Source organism: Oncorhynchus gorbuscha, linkage group LG08 (genome assembly GCF_021184085.1).
Source record: "Oncorhynchus gorbuscha isolate QuinsamMale2020 ecotype Even-year linkage group LG08, OgorEven_v1.0, whole genome shotgun sequence".
Classification (NCBI taxonomy): domain Eukaryota; kingdom Metazoa; phylum Chordata; class Actinopteri; order Salmoniformes; family Salmonidae; genus Oncorhynchus; species Oncorhynchus gorbuscha.
In genome coordinates, this window is record NC_060180.1 from 66,184,660 (window position 1) to 66,201,367 (window position 16,708).

At 44.1% G+C, this 16,708-nt stretch overlaps 1 protein-coding gene across 2 annotated transcripts in view; it reads right to left on the reverse strand.

Annotated features, from left to right (window-relative positions):
* Nucleotides 1-745: 745 nt before the first annotated feature.
* The window catches only part of LOC124042036 (guanine nucleotide-binding protein G(I)/G(S)/G(O) subunit gamma-12-like), a 50,527-nt gene continuing 34,564 nt past the window's right edge, over nt 746-16,708 (reverse strand). The window contains exons 1-4 of one of the 2 annotated variants that reach the window (XM_046360311.1): nt 15,280-15,394; nt 2,542-2,576; nt 2,319-2,427; nt 746-964 (exon numbers count right to left, since the gene is read on the reverse strand). In XM_046360311.1, coding sequence (XP_046216267.1) covers nt 839-964; nt 2,319-2,411 — 219 coding nt within the window. In that variant the 5' untranslated portion in view covers nt 2,412-2,427; nt 2,542-2,576; nt 15,280-15,394 and the 3' untranslated portion in view covers nt 746-838. Of the gene's footprint in view, nt 965-2,318; nt 2,428-2,541; nt 2,577-15,279; nt 15,395-16,708 lie in introns of those variants that run through there. The other variant, XM_046360310.1, reaches the window with a different exon arrangement.

The following is a 16,708-nucleotide window of genomic DNA, read 5'->3' on the forward strand; positions in this document are numbered from 1 at the left end:
GCTCACAGTGTTCTGTTATGTAACACCTGGTTTAAATGGCTGGGTGGAGTGCTGTATACTGAGGTTGTGAATTACCTGTCTTAGCTGTACACTGCAGTTTCCCATCTGAAAATTGGCAGTGAGTTAAAATACCCTCAGCACTAATCAAAAACTTATGCTCTTTACATTAATAGAAGGTTGAGGGCTCTGATGATGTCTATTTTAGAAAATATTTGTCCCTGGGTCTACTTCCTCCATTGCTCACTGACAGTCCAGATGCCATCCTGCTGAACCAGGAAGTTATTAATAAACAGCATGAAGCTGCGTTCACATGCTAGTCGGAACTAGGTTACTCTGACATGTTTGATTTGCTAACTGGTTGTAGTTAAACACATGCCCTGTTCAACCGGTTAGCAAGTCAAACATGTCAGAGTTTCCTAGTTCCAACTAGCACGTGAACGCTGCACAGGTCAATGATGAGTCAATGGGAAGAAGACAATACAGCCACATGTCCCAACCATGACTCCAAAACCTGAAATATATTAAATTAGGTCATTATAATACAGATGACAGAAGATACGATTAAAACAGACTTGTTAAAGGGCTGGTCGGAAACATCGGCTAAATCCACTGAGCTAAATCAGACACACATTAACAGTCAGTGTCCCAAGGTACATTTGAACGATGTCCTGTATCAATGCACTGTATGTTATGTCTGTAAGTATGTTCAACGTGAGTGATAAAATACAACATTTTCATTAAAGGGTAAGGTTATAGGCTTTAAGGCATGACGGGTGGATGAGTAGAAAAAAAAGACATACAGGAACATTAAAAAGCCAACAGATACATAAAGGGGTCATTACAATATAGCGCAAGGTTTTTTGTCCTTGAAGGGGTTCTCTGAGGCAGGGATGCCCATGAGCAGAGGGTCGTACTTGGCATGTTCGCCACAGTAGTGCATGAGGTCCGCTGAGGCCTTGGATACCTACAGGTGATATAAGAGAGGGTGCATGAGTGTGTGGGCAAGAGGAGTCTCTGCTCACACACATACATGTACAGTATGCACACTAGGCTTGGGCTGTATACCATATATACCATGTAGTGAGGTATTTGGAAATAGCCTCAGGATGGTTTTTCAATACCATTGAAACTATTTATTTGTACCTTTTTTTAAACTAAATTTTAATATTTGTCGCTACTTTTTAAGTAAATACTCGCAGTCAACTTGTGCAATATGCTAGGAGATTAAAGAAGATTGTGTTCTTCATTTCACCTGTCAAATAATTCTTCATTATGACGATTACTACCGGTCAAGTGGTGTTTGTATATAAGCACACAACGATGAGAGACCAGACCCTGTGCTGCACAACAGCTGTAACAGAATAACTTTACGTCCGTCCCCTCGCCCATACCCGGGCGCGAACCAGGGACCCTCTGCACACATCGACAACAGTCACCCTCGAAGCATCGTTACCCATCGCTCCACAAAAGCCACGGCCCTTGCAGAGCAAGGGGCACTACTACTTCAAGGTCTCAGAGCAAGTGACGTAACCGATTGAAACGCTATTTAGCGCACACCGCTAACTAAGCTAGCCGTTTCACATCCGTTACACAGCACGCACCAGATGATTTAGTTACAGTATGGAATTCACAACTAAATATTTGTCAGTTAGATATCTTATAATTAATAAGTTAACTGTCTAAAATGTTGTAAATGCTCTGCAGTTGTGCATTTGGTTTGCTAATTTAGTAGCTAGTTAGCTATCTTTGTATATCTAGCTAAGTGGTTAGTTTCTTCCAAAATCAAGCTTTGTTTGGTAATAGCTGAGATATCCCTCCTGGATCAAGAGCCTCCCTGTCTAATATTTATTTTGTGCATGCAGCTAACTGATGCTGCATTTTTTTGTTACTTGTATAACTTTATGAGCTAGGATGTCTGTCCTGCAAATACTTTCGGTCAGAGACCGTAGAAAGTGTTTGCAACGCTTGTTAGCATTTAGTTAGCATTCTTTATGTGAATCTACATGTACTTGTTAGCATTGCTAACCTTCGGATTACAGAGGAAAAAGCAACCCTTGTATTCAGTGTCAGTATTACCGAATATCCTGGTAAGGCACAAGGTCGATATAAAGGTATGACAATCTGGATACCGCCCAAGCCTAACGCACACTCACAAGTACCCATATATGTGTATACTGTACACAGACACACACACTAACAATAGATCATTGGGCTATCCTTAATGGCAAGATGGTGTGCATTTAGTAAGACATTTAGGTAAGGACCAGTAAAATCTACTTTGTTACTCAGCACTCCTTTCTACTTTCAGCATGCCGTACCTTTATCCTCTCAATACTGGCCTCTATCTTTAGCTGTTGTACTGTCCTTCTGGCCTGAGTTACGTTGTTGGAGCTTGGCATCTTCGATGACATCTTGGCCTCCACACCACTGCATGGAGGAAGTACATAAGAGAAAAGCTAATATTATAGAATTTGTCATGAAACACAACAGATATGGCAAAAATATAAATAGCCTTTTTATAGATAATTTGACAACACTTACCTCGTCAAATATTTTGAAATCTAATCTTATGAAATCTGAAAGAAAAAAAAGTTTTTTTTAAACAACTGGCAATCATTGCATTAAAAGCCACTCACTTTAGAACGGGTATTGGGACAGAACATCCCCCCCCCCTCAATGTTTCTCCAGACATACATCCTGCTATCTGACGGTAAAGACCAACCCATCTTTGACGCATCGGAAGCAGTTAGGCCACATTGCAAGCCTCTTGACAAATCACGGCGCAGTATGTCATTACAAAACCATTCATATGTCTGCGAAGGAAATGTACAGTAAACAAATAATGGAACGTTGCTGTTGTGTCAACAAAGTGTGATTCAATCAGTTCTCCATTGTATTTTTGCTTGATATAACCATATGTTTTATTGGAGGCATGTATACTTTAAGAGGCAGTGCAGCTGGTAGCGCTTTGCAACAAGGGTAATATATATATTTTTATATACAGTACCAGTAATTGTTTGGACACACCTACTCATTCAAGTTTTTTTTCCCTCAACCAGCTTCATGAAGTAGTCACCTGGAATGCATTTAAATTAACAGGTGTCTTGTTAAAAGTTTGTTTGTGGAATTTCTTTCCTTCTTAACACGTCTGAGCAAATCAGTTGTGTTGTGACAAGGTAGGGGTGGTATACAAAAGATAGCCCTATTTGGTAAAAGACCAAGTCCATATTATGGCAAGAACAGCTCAAATAGGCAAAGAAAAATGACAGTCCATTATTACTTTAAGACATGAACGTCAGTCAACATTTCAAAAACTTTGAAAGTTTCTTCGAGTGCAGTCGCAAAAACCATCAATACCTATGATGAAACTGGCTCTTATAGGAAAGGAAGACCCAGAGTTACTTTTGCTGCAGAGGACAAGTTCACCAGCCTCAGAAATTGCAGCTCAAATACATGCTTCACAGAGTTCAAGTAACAGACCCATCTCAACATCAACTGTTCAGAGGAAACTGCGTGAATCAGGCCCTCATGGTCGAATTGCTGCAAAGAAACCACTACTAAAGGACACCAATAAGAAGAGACTTGCTTGGGCCAAGAAACACGAGTATTAGACCGGTGGAAATCTGTCCTTTGGTTTGATGAGTCCAAATGTTTTGGTTCCAACCACTGTGTCTTTGTGAGACAGAGTAGGTGAACGGATGATCTCCGCATGTGTGGTTCCCACTGTGAGGCATGGAGTAGGAGGTGTGATGATGTGGAGGTGCTTTGCTGGTGACACTCCCTGTGATTTATTTAGAATTCAAGGCACACTTAACAAGCATGGCTACCACAGCATTCTGCAGCGATACGCCATTCCATCAGCTTTGCGCTTAGTGGGACTATCATTTGTTTTTCCATGACCCAACACACCTCCAGGCTGTGTAAGGGCAATTTGACCAAGAAGGAGAGTGACGGAGTGCTGAATCAGATGACCTGGCCTCCACAATCACCCGAAATCAACCGAATTGAGATGGTTTGGGATGAGTTGGACAATAGAGTGAAGGAAAAGCAGCCAACAAGTGCTCAGCATATGTGGGAACTCCTTCAAGACGGTTGGAAAAACATTCCAGGTGAAGCTGGTTGAGAAAATGCCAAGATTGTGCAAAGCTGTCATCAAGGCAAAGGGTGGCTACTTTGAGGCTACTTTGATGAGTCTAAAATCTTAAATATATTTTGATTTGTTAAACACTTTTTTGGTTACTACATGATTCATATGCGTTCATAGTATTGATGTAGAAAATAGTAACATTTAAAAAAAACTTGAATGAGTAGGTGTGTCCAAACATTTAACTGGTACTATATATATATATATATATATATATATATATATATATATTTAAATACATTATTTATTTTTTACACTCCTGAAACAAACATATAAATACGAACAACAACTTACAGACACAAATAATTATTACATCTCATCTGCCCAGACCCTCATGCTCACACCACCATCCCTAGTGCCTACATTATTGTTTGCCACTTGGCCTTAAGTTGTACCAATTTGTTTTTCTCAGTCGCCCATGCTATTTGAATATTTCAATAATATATCATTGCAACAAGGGTAATCATGAGTGTCAACACCTTCCGTTCACACACTTCCTCCATTCACACACAGACCTTTCCCTTAAGTGACATCACAAGGTTTTCCTCATCATGCACAGTCACAAGATTTTTTATTTATTTTACCTTTATTTAACTAGGCGAGTCAGTTAAGAACAAATTCTAATTTCCACTGGTGGCCTAGGAACAGTGGGTTAATTGCCTGTTCAGGGGCAAAACGACAGATTTGTACCTTGTCAGCTCGGGGATTTGAACTGGTCAACTTTAGGTTACTAGGCCACGACTCTAACCACTAGGCTACCCTGACGCACCAGGGTCGCCTACCAAGATGCTTGAGAACGGTGCAATTTGGGATATTCCTGTATCTGTATGGACCCCTCTTTATATTTATATTGGTAAATGCTCCAGTACATTATGCGGCATTAATGCACAACAATAACCTTGGATGCCTCACAGAAGAACCTCATAGAAGAAGGGCACTGTTTTCCCGAAATTCTGTTAACAACGGCGGGGGCAGGTGTTCAGCAGGCGGGAGCGAAGGACACTCTGTGACAGCTTAGCCAGCTAATTTTAAGGAGGACTCTGGTATACATCAGGTGGGAGGAGGGGGTGACACTGTGTGCTAGCTAACTAGCAAGCTAGCTGGCACACGGTGTCGCTTACTATCAAGCTAGCTGGCACACGGTGTCGCTTACTATCAAGCTAGCTGGCACACGGTGTCGCTTACTATCAAGCTAGCTGGCACACGGTGTCGCTTACTATCAAGCTAGCTGGCACACGGTGTCGCTTACTATCAAGCTAGCTAGTACACAGTGTCGCTCTAGCCTCCCGTCTGCCATGCTAGCGGGAGGCAGGTACGACCGGTAGACAGTGTCCTTCGCCCCCGTCTGTCAGGCACGGTTTTCCCGCAGTTCTGTTAATGATGGTGAGGGTAGGTGTTCAGCAGGTGGGAGCGAAGGACACTGTCTACTGCTAGCAGGGAGGACTCCGTTAGGCGGAGACAAAAAAAATCAGATAATGCTTTTATTTCCCTTTTGACCAACATTCAAAAGTGTCACACAAGCATAAAGATGTCGTGCTCGGGGGGGGGAGGAGTTCATGTAGGAACCAATGGAATGCTGGGAGAGGGGGCATTCTGCAGGAATGCTCACACGTAGGAATGGCCCGAATTGCAGATTGCAGTTAGTTAGTTACACCTTATTGAGATGCTTGGGTATTAAACACAGTTAAGACAAACATACACGCACATCCATGCCTAGAGCATCTTCTACAAAATCAGGCTGTATATAAGAGAGGGTGGCAGGTAGCCTAGCAGTTAAAAGTGTTGGGCCAGTAACCGAAAGGTCTCTGATTTGAATCCCCAGCCGAAAAGGTAAATAAATATGCAAATATAGTTTAAGTGCAGAGTAGAGTCCTGAGAGTAGAGTCCTGAGAGTAGCGTCCGGAGTGAAGTAAAGTGGGGTAAAGTTCACAGTCAGTTAGAGGAGTCATTCCCTCTGAGCTCTAATTCCCCTTCCTGGTAATAATTTACAGGGATGATGGGAACATGCCTGGACACATCCTCTCCTCTGCTTCCTGGGATCTCTGGTTTCTGTGTCTTTTTCACTCCCTCTCCCTCCCTCTCACACACATATACACACTTCATTTTTTACTGCAAGAGATGGGAAACATTGAGCACTTTTCTCAGAACATATTGTGTAATAAACAGAAACACCACACGTGCAACAACGAGGCCCACAATAAGGTAGGCCTTATTAAATCTTCAACCAAGCCAATCAGCATCCAGTGTTAAAAGTCCTATGTTCATTCACACTGCAGAGGAATTAAAGCAGAGTGAAATGTAAGAAACATTGTGTAATATCAGTAAAGAATATGAATGTAATTACACACAACTTAATGATCAAAATACAGAAGTGTGCAGTGTGCACAGGACCAGAGCTAGTATTAAAATGATCCTGTTCCTCCATTAGAGAAGTGTGCAGTGTGCACAGGACCAGAGCTAGTATTAAAATGATCCTGTTCCTCCATTAGAGAAGTGTGCAGTGTGCACAGGACCAGAGCTAGTATTCAAATGATCCTGTTCCTCCATTAGAGAAGTGTGCAGTGTGCACAGGACCAGAGCTAGTATTAAAATGATCCTGTTCCTCCATTAGAGAAGTGTGCAGTGTGCACAGGACCAGAGCTAGTATTAAAATGATCCTGTTCCTCCATTAGAGAAGTGTGCAGTGTGCACAGGACCAGAGCTAGTATTCAAATGATCCTGTTCCTCCATTAGAGAAGTGTGCAGTGTGCACAGGACCAGAGCTAGTATGCAAATGATCCTGGTCCTCAATTAGAGAAGTGTGCAGTGTGCACAGGACCAGAGCTAGTATGCAAATTATCCTGTTCCTCCATTAGAGAAGTGTGCAGTGTGCACAGGACCAGAGCTAGGATTCAAATGATCCTGTTCCTCCATTAGAGAAGTGTGCAGTGTGCACAGGACCAGAGCTAGTATTCAAATTACCCTGTTCCTCCATTAGAGAAGTGTGCAGTGTGCAGTGTGCACAGGACCAGAGCTAGGATTCAAATGATCCTGTTCCACCATTAGAGAAGTGTGCAGTGTGCACAGGACCAGAGCTAGTATTCAAATTACCCTGTTCCTCCATTAGAGAAGTGTGCAGTGTGCAGTGTGCACAGGACCAGAGCTAGTATGCAAATGATCCTGTTCCTCCATTAGAGAAGTGTGCAGTGTGCACAGGACCAGAGCTAGGATTCAAATGATCCTGTTCCTCCATTAGAGAAGTGTGCAGTGTGCACAGGACCAGAGCTAGGATTCAAATGATCCTGTTCCTCCATTAGAGAAGTGTGCAGTGTGCACAGGACCAGAGCTAGGATTCAAATGATCCTGTTCCTCCATTAGAGAAGTGTGCAGTGTGCACAGGACCAGAGCTAGGATTCAAATGATCCTGTTCCTCCATTAGAGAAGTGTGCAGTGTGCACAGGACCAGAGCTAGGATTCAAATGATCCTGTTCCTCCATTAGAGAAGTGTGCAGTGTGCACAGGACCAGAGCTAGGATTCAAATGATCCTGTTCCTCCATTAGAGTGATTGGGTTGTTTTGTTTGACCCCTGTGCCCAACAGGATGCGATTCCTTCTAAAGTCTTTGATGCTACGACAGGCGTCCACTGTATTTCTCTTTGTGTCCAGGAAGGAGGGAAGACTCTAATTTCCTGGCCTTTGCTTTGGGATGACTGATTAAAGCACAATGTTCCAGAGCAAAACATAGCTGGACAATGATGAAGCTGGAAAGCTTTGTTGCTGCATTTAGCCCTGGGTAAAATACATGTCAGATACTTTCAAAGACTTTCATTTAGCCCTGGGTAAAATACATGTCAGATACTGTCAAAGACTTTCATTTAGCCCTGGGTAAAATACATGTCAGATACTGTCAAAGACTTTCATTTAGCCCTGGGTAAAATACATGTCAGATACTGTCAAAGACTTTCATTTAGCCCTGGGTAAAATACATGTCAGATACTGTCAAAGACTTTCATTTAGCCCTGGGTAAAATACATGTCAGATACTGTCAAAGACTTTCATTTAGCCCTGGGTAAAATACATGTCCGATACTTTCAAAGACTTTCATTTAGCCCTGGGTAAAATACATGTCAGATACTGTCAAAGACTTTCATTTAGCCCTGGATAAAATACATGTCAGATACTGTCAAAGACTTTCATTTAGCCCTGGGTAAAATACATGTCAGATACTGTCAAAGACTTTCATTTAGCCCTGGGTAAAATACATGTCAGATACTGTCAAAGACTTTCATTTAGCCCTGGGTAAAATACATGTCAGATACTGTCAAAGACTTTCATTTAGCCCTGGGTAAAATACATGTCAGATACTTTCAAAGACTTTCTTGATTTAGTTTCCCTGGTACAATGTGACCAAAGGAAAATTCTGTGTCACAAGTGCAATCTCTGCCTACCCTGCATTCCAGTCAAGCCAAATCAACCTGAAACGCCAAACCCCCATTGCAAATATGTATCAAAAATACTCTTCCAGAGACACTTCTAGCCAAGAGTTCTGAGAAAAGCCCCGCCCATTTGCCACCATGTCAGGTTTTTGGTGGGTCAGTTCCTGGTGTTAAACTAACACAAGGAGTCAAGCTAACAGAGCTGAACAGTCATTGACCCGAGGGAAAAAAGGATGTAACATCATCCTCCGACAGAACAGAAGCACGATAGCTTTTCAAGTGAACCATAACAATAGAATGAAAAAAAAGACAATGTGTAAATCAGAAAACTGATTTGTCAATCAAATCAATCAATCAAATGTGTTTATAAAGTCCTTTTTACATCTTATGGTAATACATCACATTATATTTACATTTACATTTAAGTCATTTAGCAGACGCTCTTATCCAGAGCGACTTACAAATTGGTGCATTCACCTTATGACATCCAGTGGAACAACCACTTTACAATAGTGCATCTAAATATTTTAAGGGGGGGGGGGGTGAGAAGGATTACTTTATCCTATCCTAGGTATTCCTTAAAGAGGTGGGGTTTCAGGTGTCTCCGGAAGGTGGTGATTGACTCCCCTGTCCTGGCGTCGTGAGGGAGTTTGTTCCACCATTGGGGAGCCAGAGCAGCGAACAGTTTTGACTGAGCTGAGCGGGAACTGTACTTCCTCAGTGGTAGGGAGGCGAGCAGGCCAGAGGTGGATGAACGCAGTGCCCTTATTTGGGTGTAGGGCCTGATCAGAGCCTGGAGGTACTGAGGTGCCGTTCCCCTCACAGCTCCGTAGGCAAGCACCATGGTCTTGTAGCGGATGCGAGCTTCAACTGGAAGCCAGTGGAGAGAGCGGAGGAGCGGGGTGACGTGAGAGAACTTGGGAAGGTTGAACACTAGACGGGCTGCGGCGTTCTGGATGAGTTGTAGGGGTTTAATGGCACAGGCAGGGAGCCCAGCCAACAGCGAGTTGCAGTAATCCAGACGGGAGATGACAAGTGCCTGGATTAGGACCTGCGCCGCTTCCTGTGTGAGGCAGGGTCGTACTCTGCGGATGTTGTAGAGCATGAACCTACAGGAACGGGCCACCGCCTTGATGTTAGTTGAGAACGACAGTTTGTTGTCCAGGATCACGCCAAGGTTCTTAGCGCTCTGGGAGGAGGACACAATGGAGTTGTCAACCGTGATGGCGAGATCATGGAACGGGCAGTCCTTCCCCGGGAGGAAGAGCAGCTCCGTCTTGCCGAAGTTCAGCTTGAGGTGGTGATCCGTCATCCACACTGATATGTCTGCCAGACATGCAGAGATGCGATTCGCCACCTGGTCATCAGAAGGGGGAAAGGAGAAGATTAATTGTGTGTCGTCTGCATAGCAATGATAGGAGAGATCATGTGAGGTTATGACAGAGCCAAGTGACTTGGTGTATAGCGAGAATAGGAGAGGGCCTAGAACAGAGCCCTGGGGGACACCAGTGGTGAGAGCGCGTGGTGAGGAGACAGATTCTCGCCACGCCACCTGGTAGGAGCGACCTGTCAGGTAGGACGCAATCCAAGCGTGGGCCGCGCCGGAGATGCCCAACTCGGAGAGGGTGGAGAGGAGGATCTGATGGTTCACAGTATCGAAGGCAGCCGATAGGTCTAGAAGGATGAGAGCAGAGGAGAGAGAGTTAGCTTTAGCGGTGCGGAGCGCCTCCGTGATACAGAGAAGAGCAGTCTCAGTTGAATGACTAGTCTTGAAACCTGACTGATTTGGATCAAGAAGGTCATTCTGAGAGAGATAGCGGGAGAGCTGACCAAGGACGGCACGTTCAAGAGTTTTGGAGAGAAAAGAAAGAAGGGATACTGGTCTGTAGTTGTTGACATCGGAGGGATCGAGTGTAGGTTTTTTCAGAAGGGGTGCAACTCTCGCTCTCTTGAAGACGGAAGGGACGTAGCCAGCGGTCAGGGATAAGTTGATGAGCGAGGTGAGGTAAGGGAGAAGGTCTCCGGAAATGGTCTGGAGAAGAGAGGAGGGGATAGGGTCGAGCGGGCAGGTTGTTGGGCGGCCGGCCGTCACAAGACGCGAGATTTCATCTGGAGAGAGAGGGGAGAAAGAGGTCAGAGCACGGGGTAGGGCAGTGTGAGCAGAACCAGCGGTGTTGTTTGACTTAGCAAACGAGGATCGGATGTCGTCGATCTTCTTTTCAAAATGGTTGACGAAGTCATCTGCAGAGAGGGAGGAGGGGGGGGAGGGGGAGGAGGATTCAGGAGGGAGGAGAATGTGGCAAAGAGCTTCCTAGGGTTAGAGGCAGATGCTTGGAATTTAGAGTGGTAGAAAGTGGCTTTAGCAGCAGAGACAGAGGAGGAAAATGTAGAGAGGAGGGAGTGAAAGGATGCCAGGTCCGCAGGGAGGCGAGTTTTCCTCCATTTCCGCTCGGCCTTCCGGAGCCCTGTTCTGTGAGCTCGCATTGAGTCGTCAAGCCACGGAGCGGGAGGGGAGGACCGAGCCGGCCTGGAAGATAGGGGACATAGAGAGTCAAAGGATGCAGAAAGGGAGGAGAGGAGGGTTGAGGAGGCAGAATCAGCAGATAGGTTGGAGAAGGTTTGAGCAGAGGGAAGAGATGATAGGATGGAAGAGGAGAGAGTAGCGGGGGAGAGAGAGCGAAGGTTGGGACGGCGCGATACCATCCGAGTAGGGGCAGTGTGGGAAGTGTTGGATGAGAGCGAGAGGGAAAAGGATACAAGGTAGTGGTCGGAGACTTGGAGGGGAGTTGCAATGAGGTTAGTGGAAGAACAGCATCTAGTAAAGATGAGGTCGAGCGTATTGCCTGCCTTGTGAGTAGGGGGGAAGGTGAGAGGGTGAGGTCAAAAGAGGAGAGGAGTGGAAAGAAGGAGGCAGAGAGGAATGAGTCAAAGGTAGACGTGGGGAGGTTAAAGTCGCCCAGAACTGTGAGAGGTGAGCCGTCCTCAGGAAAGGAGCTTATCAAGGCATCAAGCTCATTGATGAACTCTCCGAGGGGACCTGGAGGGCGATAAATGATAAGGATGTTAAGCTTGAAAGGGCTGGTAACTGTGACAGCATGAAATTCAAAGGAGGCGATAGACAGATGGGTAAGGGGAGAAAGAGAGAATGACCACATGGGAGAGATAAGGATCCCTATGCCACCACCCCGCTGACCAGAAGCTCTCGGGGTGTGCGAGAACACGTGGGCGGACGAAGAGAGAGCAGTAGGAGTAGCAGTGTTATCTGTGGTGATCCATGTTTCTGTCAGTGCCAAGAAGTCGAGGGATTGGAGGGAGGCATAGGCTGAGATGAACTCTGCCTTGTTGGCTGCAGATCGGCAGTTCCAGAGGCTACCGGAGACCTGGAACTCCACGTGGGTCGTGCACGCTGGGACCACCAGATTAGGGTGGCAGCGGCCACGCGGTGTGGAGCGTTTGTATAGTCTGTGCAGAGAGGAGAGAACAGGGATAGACAGACACATAGTTGACAGGCTACAGAAGAGGCTACGCTAATGCAAGGAGATTGGAATGACAAGTGGACTACACGTCTCGAATGTTCAGAAAGTTAAGCTTACGTAGCAAGAATCTTATTGACTAAAATTATTAAAAATGATACAGTACTGCTGAAGCAGGCTAGCTGGCAGTGGCTGCGTTGTTGACTTTGTAGGCTAGCTGACAGTGGCTGCGTTGTTGACACTACACTAATCAAGTCGTTCCGTTGAGTGTAGTAGTTTCTACAGTGCTGCTATTCGGGGGCTAGCTGGCTAGCTAGCAGTGTTGATTACGTTACGTTGCGTTAAAAGAACGACAATAGCTGGCTAGCTAACCTAGAAAATCGCTCTAGACTACACAATTATCTTTGATACACAGACGGCTATGTAGCTAGCTATGTAGCTAGCTACGATCAAACAAATCAAACCGTTGTGCTGTAATGAAATGAAATGAAAAATGTGATACTACCTGTGGAGCGAATCGGAATGCGACCGGGTTGTTGAGTGCGGAAGTTCTATTCAGTAGACGTTGGCTAGCTGTTGGCTAGCTAGCAGTGTCTCCTACGTTAAGGACGACAAATAGCTGGCTAGCTAACCTCGGTAAGTTAAGATAATCACTCTAAGACTACACGCTCTAAACTACACAATTATCTTGGATACGAAGACAGCAAAGACAACTATGTAGCTAGCTAACACTACACTAATCAAGTCGTTCAGTTGAGTGTAATAGTTTCTACAGTGCTGCTATTCGGTAGACGGTGGACGTTTGCTAGCTGGCTAGCTGCTGGGCAGATAGCAGTGTAGACTACGTTAGGACGACGAAATACGAAGTTGCAATAGAAGTGCTGACTGTTTCACTTTGTTGTCCTCTTTCTTTTCCTTTTTCTTCTGTCCTTCTTTTGTCCTTATTTTGTCTTCCTTTCTTCTGTTAACTAGATATTTTTTGTTGTTTATATTTTTTTTGTTTTTATTTATTTGTATTATACATAATACATTCCTCCAAATTCCTCCAGCTTCCTTGATTCTCTCTTAACTTCATAAAGAGTAAAGATGTGTACAATATTCCAGCTTCGCACCATGATGACGTGCCACAATCAAAATTAATCAAGCTGAAGTTTAAAGTCAATGTGATAGAGAACGTCGTTAGGGTATCACAGACTGAAGTAAAGATCCCTCCTAAGAGCATTAAACAGCAACCTGATATTTATTTCCTCTTCTTGGAAAGAAGACAGGCCTGAGGAGCTCATGTGTTCTGCTGTTTCTAGCAGAAGGAAGAGAGTGCTGCATTAGAACCTGGGTCAAACTGGGCTCCGCGGGTTCTGATGGAGCTGCAGTCAGTTGATGTTGGCTGTCACTTGTCAATATATATATATACATTTTAAATTCAACCTGAAATTCATAGAAGTTAGGGTTGAATAAAGGTCACAGTGCATGCTTACAAAGAACAGACTACGGTACTAAATGACAGTGTGTAGCAGAGGTAAGCTGGTCCTGGATACCGTAGCCTCGTACACTGATGTTAGGCCTGTATTTACTGTCGCCCCCGAACCATAGAAACCTTTTTGTGGCTTCAAAAGACCAGTTCAATCAGTCTGAAGTGAAAGGGAGTTTTCTGACCCGCTCAACATTAGTGATTTTTTAAACAGCCCAACCCAAGTGAGTCAGGCTAGCAAGTCCTCTGATCTGATGCCAACCATCACCACCACCATCCGAATTGACTTTGGGAGGGGCACCCCCATCCCCCTGCAGTAACTCCAAGGCGGGGGGCCACACAGCCACCATACAGTAGTTCTACCACCTAGGATCAGAGAGAGAGACCACCCCATAACATAGCCCACCCCATCGCCCCCCGCCACCACTCTCCAGCACCCACATGTCAACCTCAACAGGACCACCAACAGTATTGAATACAGCAGGCCCACTACTCTACTGTACCTTACACACACTCACCCACACATGATTAATTAACATGACATTCAAAGCACAACGCTGGAGAGTCCTTTGTGAGTCACTAGAATGAATCGAGTTTTCTATGAATAGGGTCTGTGTTAATTAATGTGATATAATCAGGCCACTGTGAAGTCTTTTGCCACTGACTAATACATGTTAAGTGCATAATGGACCGTGTCAACTGGTTGTGTGGTCCTTTAGTGTGAAAGTTAGCAAAAAGTAGGTAGCATGCAATAATAAATGTCCCCCTATGGCTGCAGCTGTACATCTTTGCTTGAAGTCAGGACTCATAAACAAACATTTTTGCAGGTCATATAAAGTCCGCATGATTATATCTAAAGAAGGCTATGGGCTTATTAAAATGTGTTCATATGGGTTGTCTATAGACATCGTCTGAGGCCAAAGTCGCCACTCTTGTGTAAAGTGATATTTGGAGTCTAGACAGATCTGCCTCTTTGAACTTTCCAGAGTTCAAAGCCCTGGGCTGCAGCCAGAATTGGTCTCTCTCACACACACTCACTCACTCACTCACTCACTCACACACACACACACACACAACGCTTGCTGCAGGAGTTCTCTTGTCTGCAGGGCGAAAGCTAAAAGTAGCTGTTCACACTGCTGGAGCCGTGCTCTTTTGCCAGTATCAGCACTTTCCATCTGAGTCTGTGAATAAAACCAAACAATTTTCTACTATGAACCTCCATAACAAAGATGCCATTGGTTTTGCTGAGTAAACTAGGATACGTTTATGAGTCGGTGAGAGAGAAACAGAGAAGCTGCTGATGGTGGTAGCTTATGTTTGCTAATGTGTGAGAAACATTGAGGCACTGAAGAACTAGAGAGGATGACATCATTCCAATCCCACCAGAAAAGCTGCTCAGAGTTGTTAAGCCTTAGAAAAAAAGGTTTCCAAAAGGGTTCTACGGTTGTCCCCGTAGGATAACCCTGGTAGAAAGAACCCTTTTAGGTTCCATGTAGAACCCTCTGTGGTAAGAGTTCTATATGAGCCCAAAATAGTTCTACCTGGAAACAAAACAGTTCTTTAAAGGGTTCTCCTATGGGGAGAGCCAAATAACCATTTAAGGTTCTAGATAGATTGGCAAGCAACTGTTGTCATGCACATTGGTTGGGACTGCATTGGTCCAGTCTTTCTGTTGAATATATTTTGTAACCTAGGATAATCAGACAGCTTAGACAACTCAAACAGTAGTCAGTGGATGTTGAAACTACAAACATTACATCATAGACTTCATAGACATACATCATAACTTTATAAACCATGGTGCTTATCTGAGCTGTTCCAGTAGTAGGTCATTGGCTTCACGAGAGAAAGCTACAGGGGTGAGAGATATGTCACTTCAGTTCTGGGGTAAGAGGAGAGTGAGAAAAGCAAACTACTCAAAGGAGAGGGCATGGTTACAAAGATAACTTCGCTAGGGTGACCCCACCCAGTCCGGTGTCAGCATTGGTGTCAGACTGGAGATTTGAATGCTAATTAATTGTTAAGTAAAAATTAAAAATAAATTATCCGCTTGATGCCCCCATCAAAATCCGTCTGTTTCAACTAGAGATATTTTTTTGCATCTCAATCCACAGCATCTGCCGATGTCATCTTTCTGCATCTGTGGTGGAAGGTGGCTAATCTACAGCTGTGTTTGTCAGACCAGGAGGTGTCGTAGTGTAAGAACCGTTTGGGCTGCACACTAGTATGGAAAGACAAACATGATGAGGTTCTCCGTTTTGCTCTTCGACCCCACAAGTGTCACGAGACTTGTGTTAATAACCCGGTATTGAGCCAACAAATGACTGGAAATGAACAGGGCATTTCCAAGTAAAGGTATACGGGTAATTCCACGGTATTAAAAAAAATATATATAAATATAAATAAATACATATATATATATATATATATATATATACACACACACAGAATGCATTCAGAAAGTATTCAGACCCCTTCCCCATTTCAACATTCTAAAATTGCTACAATAATTTTTTCCCCTCATCAATCTACACACAATACCCCGTACCCCATGATGAAGCAAAAACAGTTGTTGTTTAAAAAAAAAAAAGTTAGCTAATTTCTGATAAATAAAAAAACAGAAATAACTTATTTACATAACTATTCAAACGCTTTGCTATGACACTTGAAGTTGAGCTCAGGTGCATCCTGTTTCCAGTGATCATCCTTGAGATGTTTCTACAACTTTATTGGAGTCCACCTGTGGTAAATTCAAGTGATTGGACATGATTTGGAAAGGCACACACCTGTCTACAGTCGTGGCCAAAAGTTTTGAGAATGACACAAATATTAATTTCCACGAAGTTTGCTGCTTCAGTGTCTTTAGATATTTTTGTCAGATGTTACTATGGCATACTGAAGTATAATTACAAGTATTTCATAAGTGTCAAATGCTTTTATTGACAATTACATGAAGTTGATGCAAAGAGTCAATATTTGCAGTGTTGACCCTTCTTTTTCAAGACCTCTGCAATCCGCACTGGCATGCTGTCAATTAATTTCTGGGCCACATCCTGACCAATGGCAGCCCATTCTTGCATAATCAATGCTTGGAGTTTGCCATAATTTGTGGGTTTTTGTTTGTCCACCGCCTCTTGAGGATTGATGGGATTAAGGTCTGGGGAGTTTCCTGGCCATGGACCCAAAATATCGATGTTTCGTTCCCTGA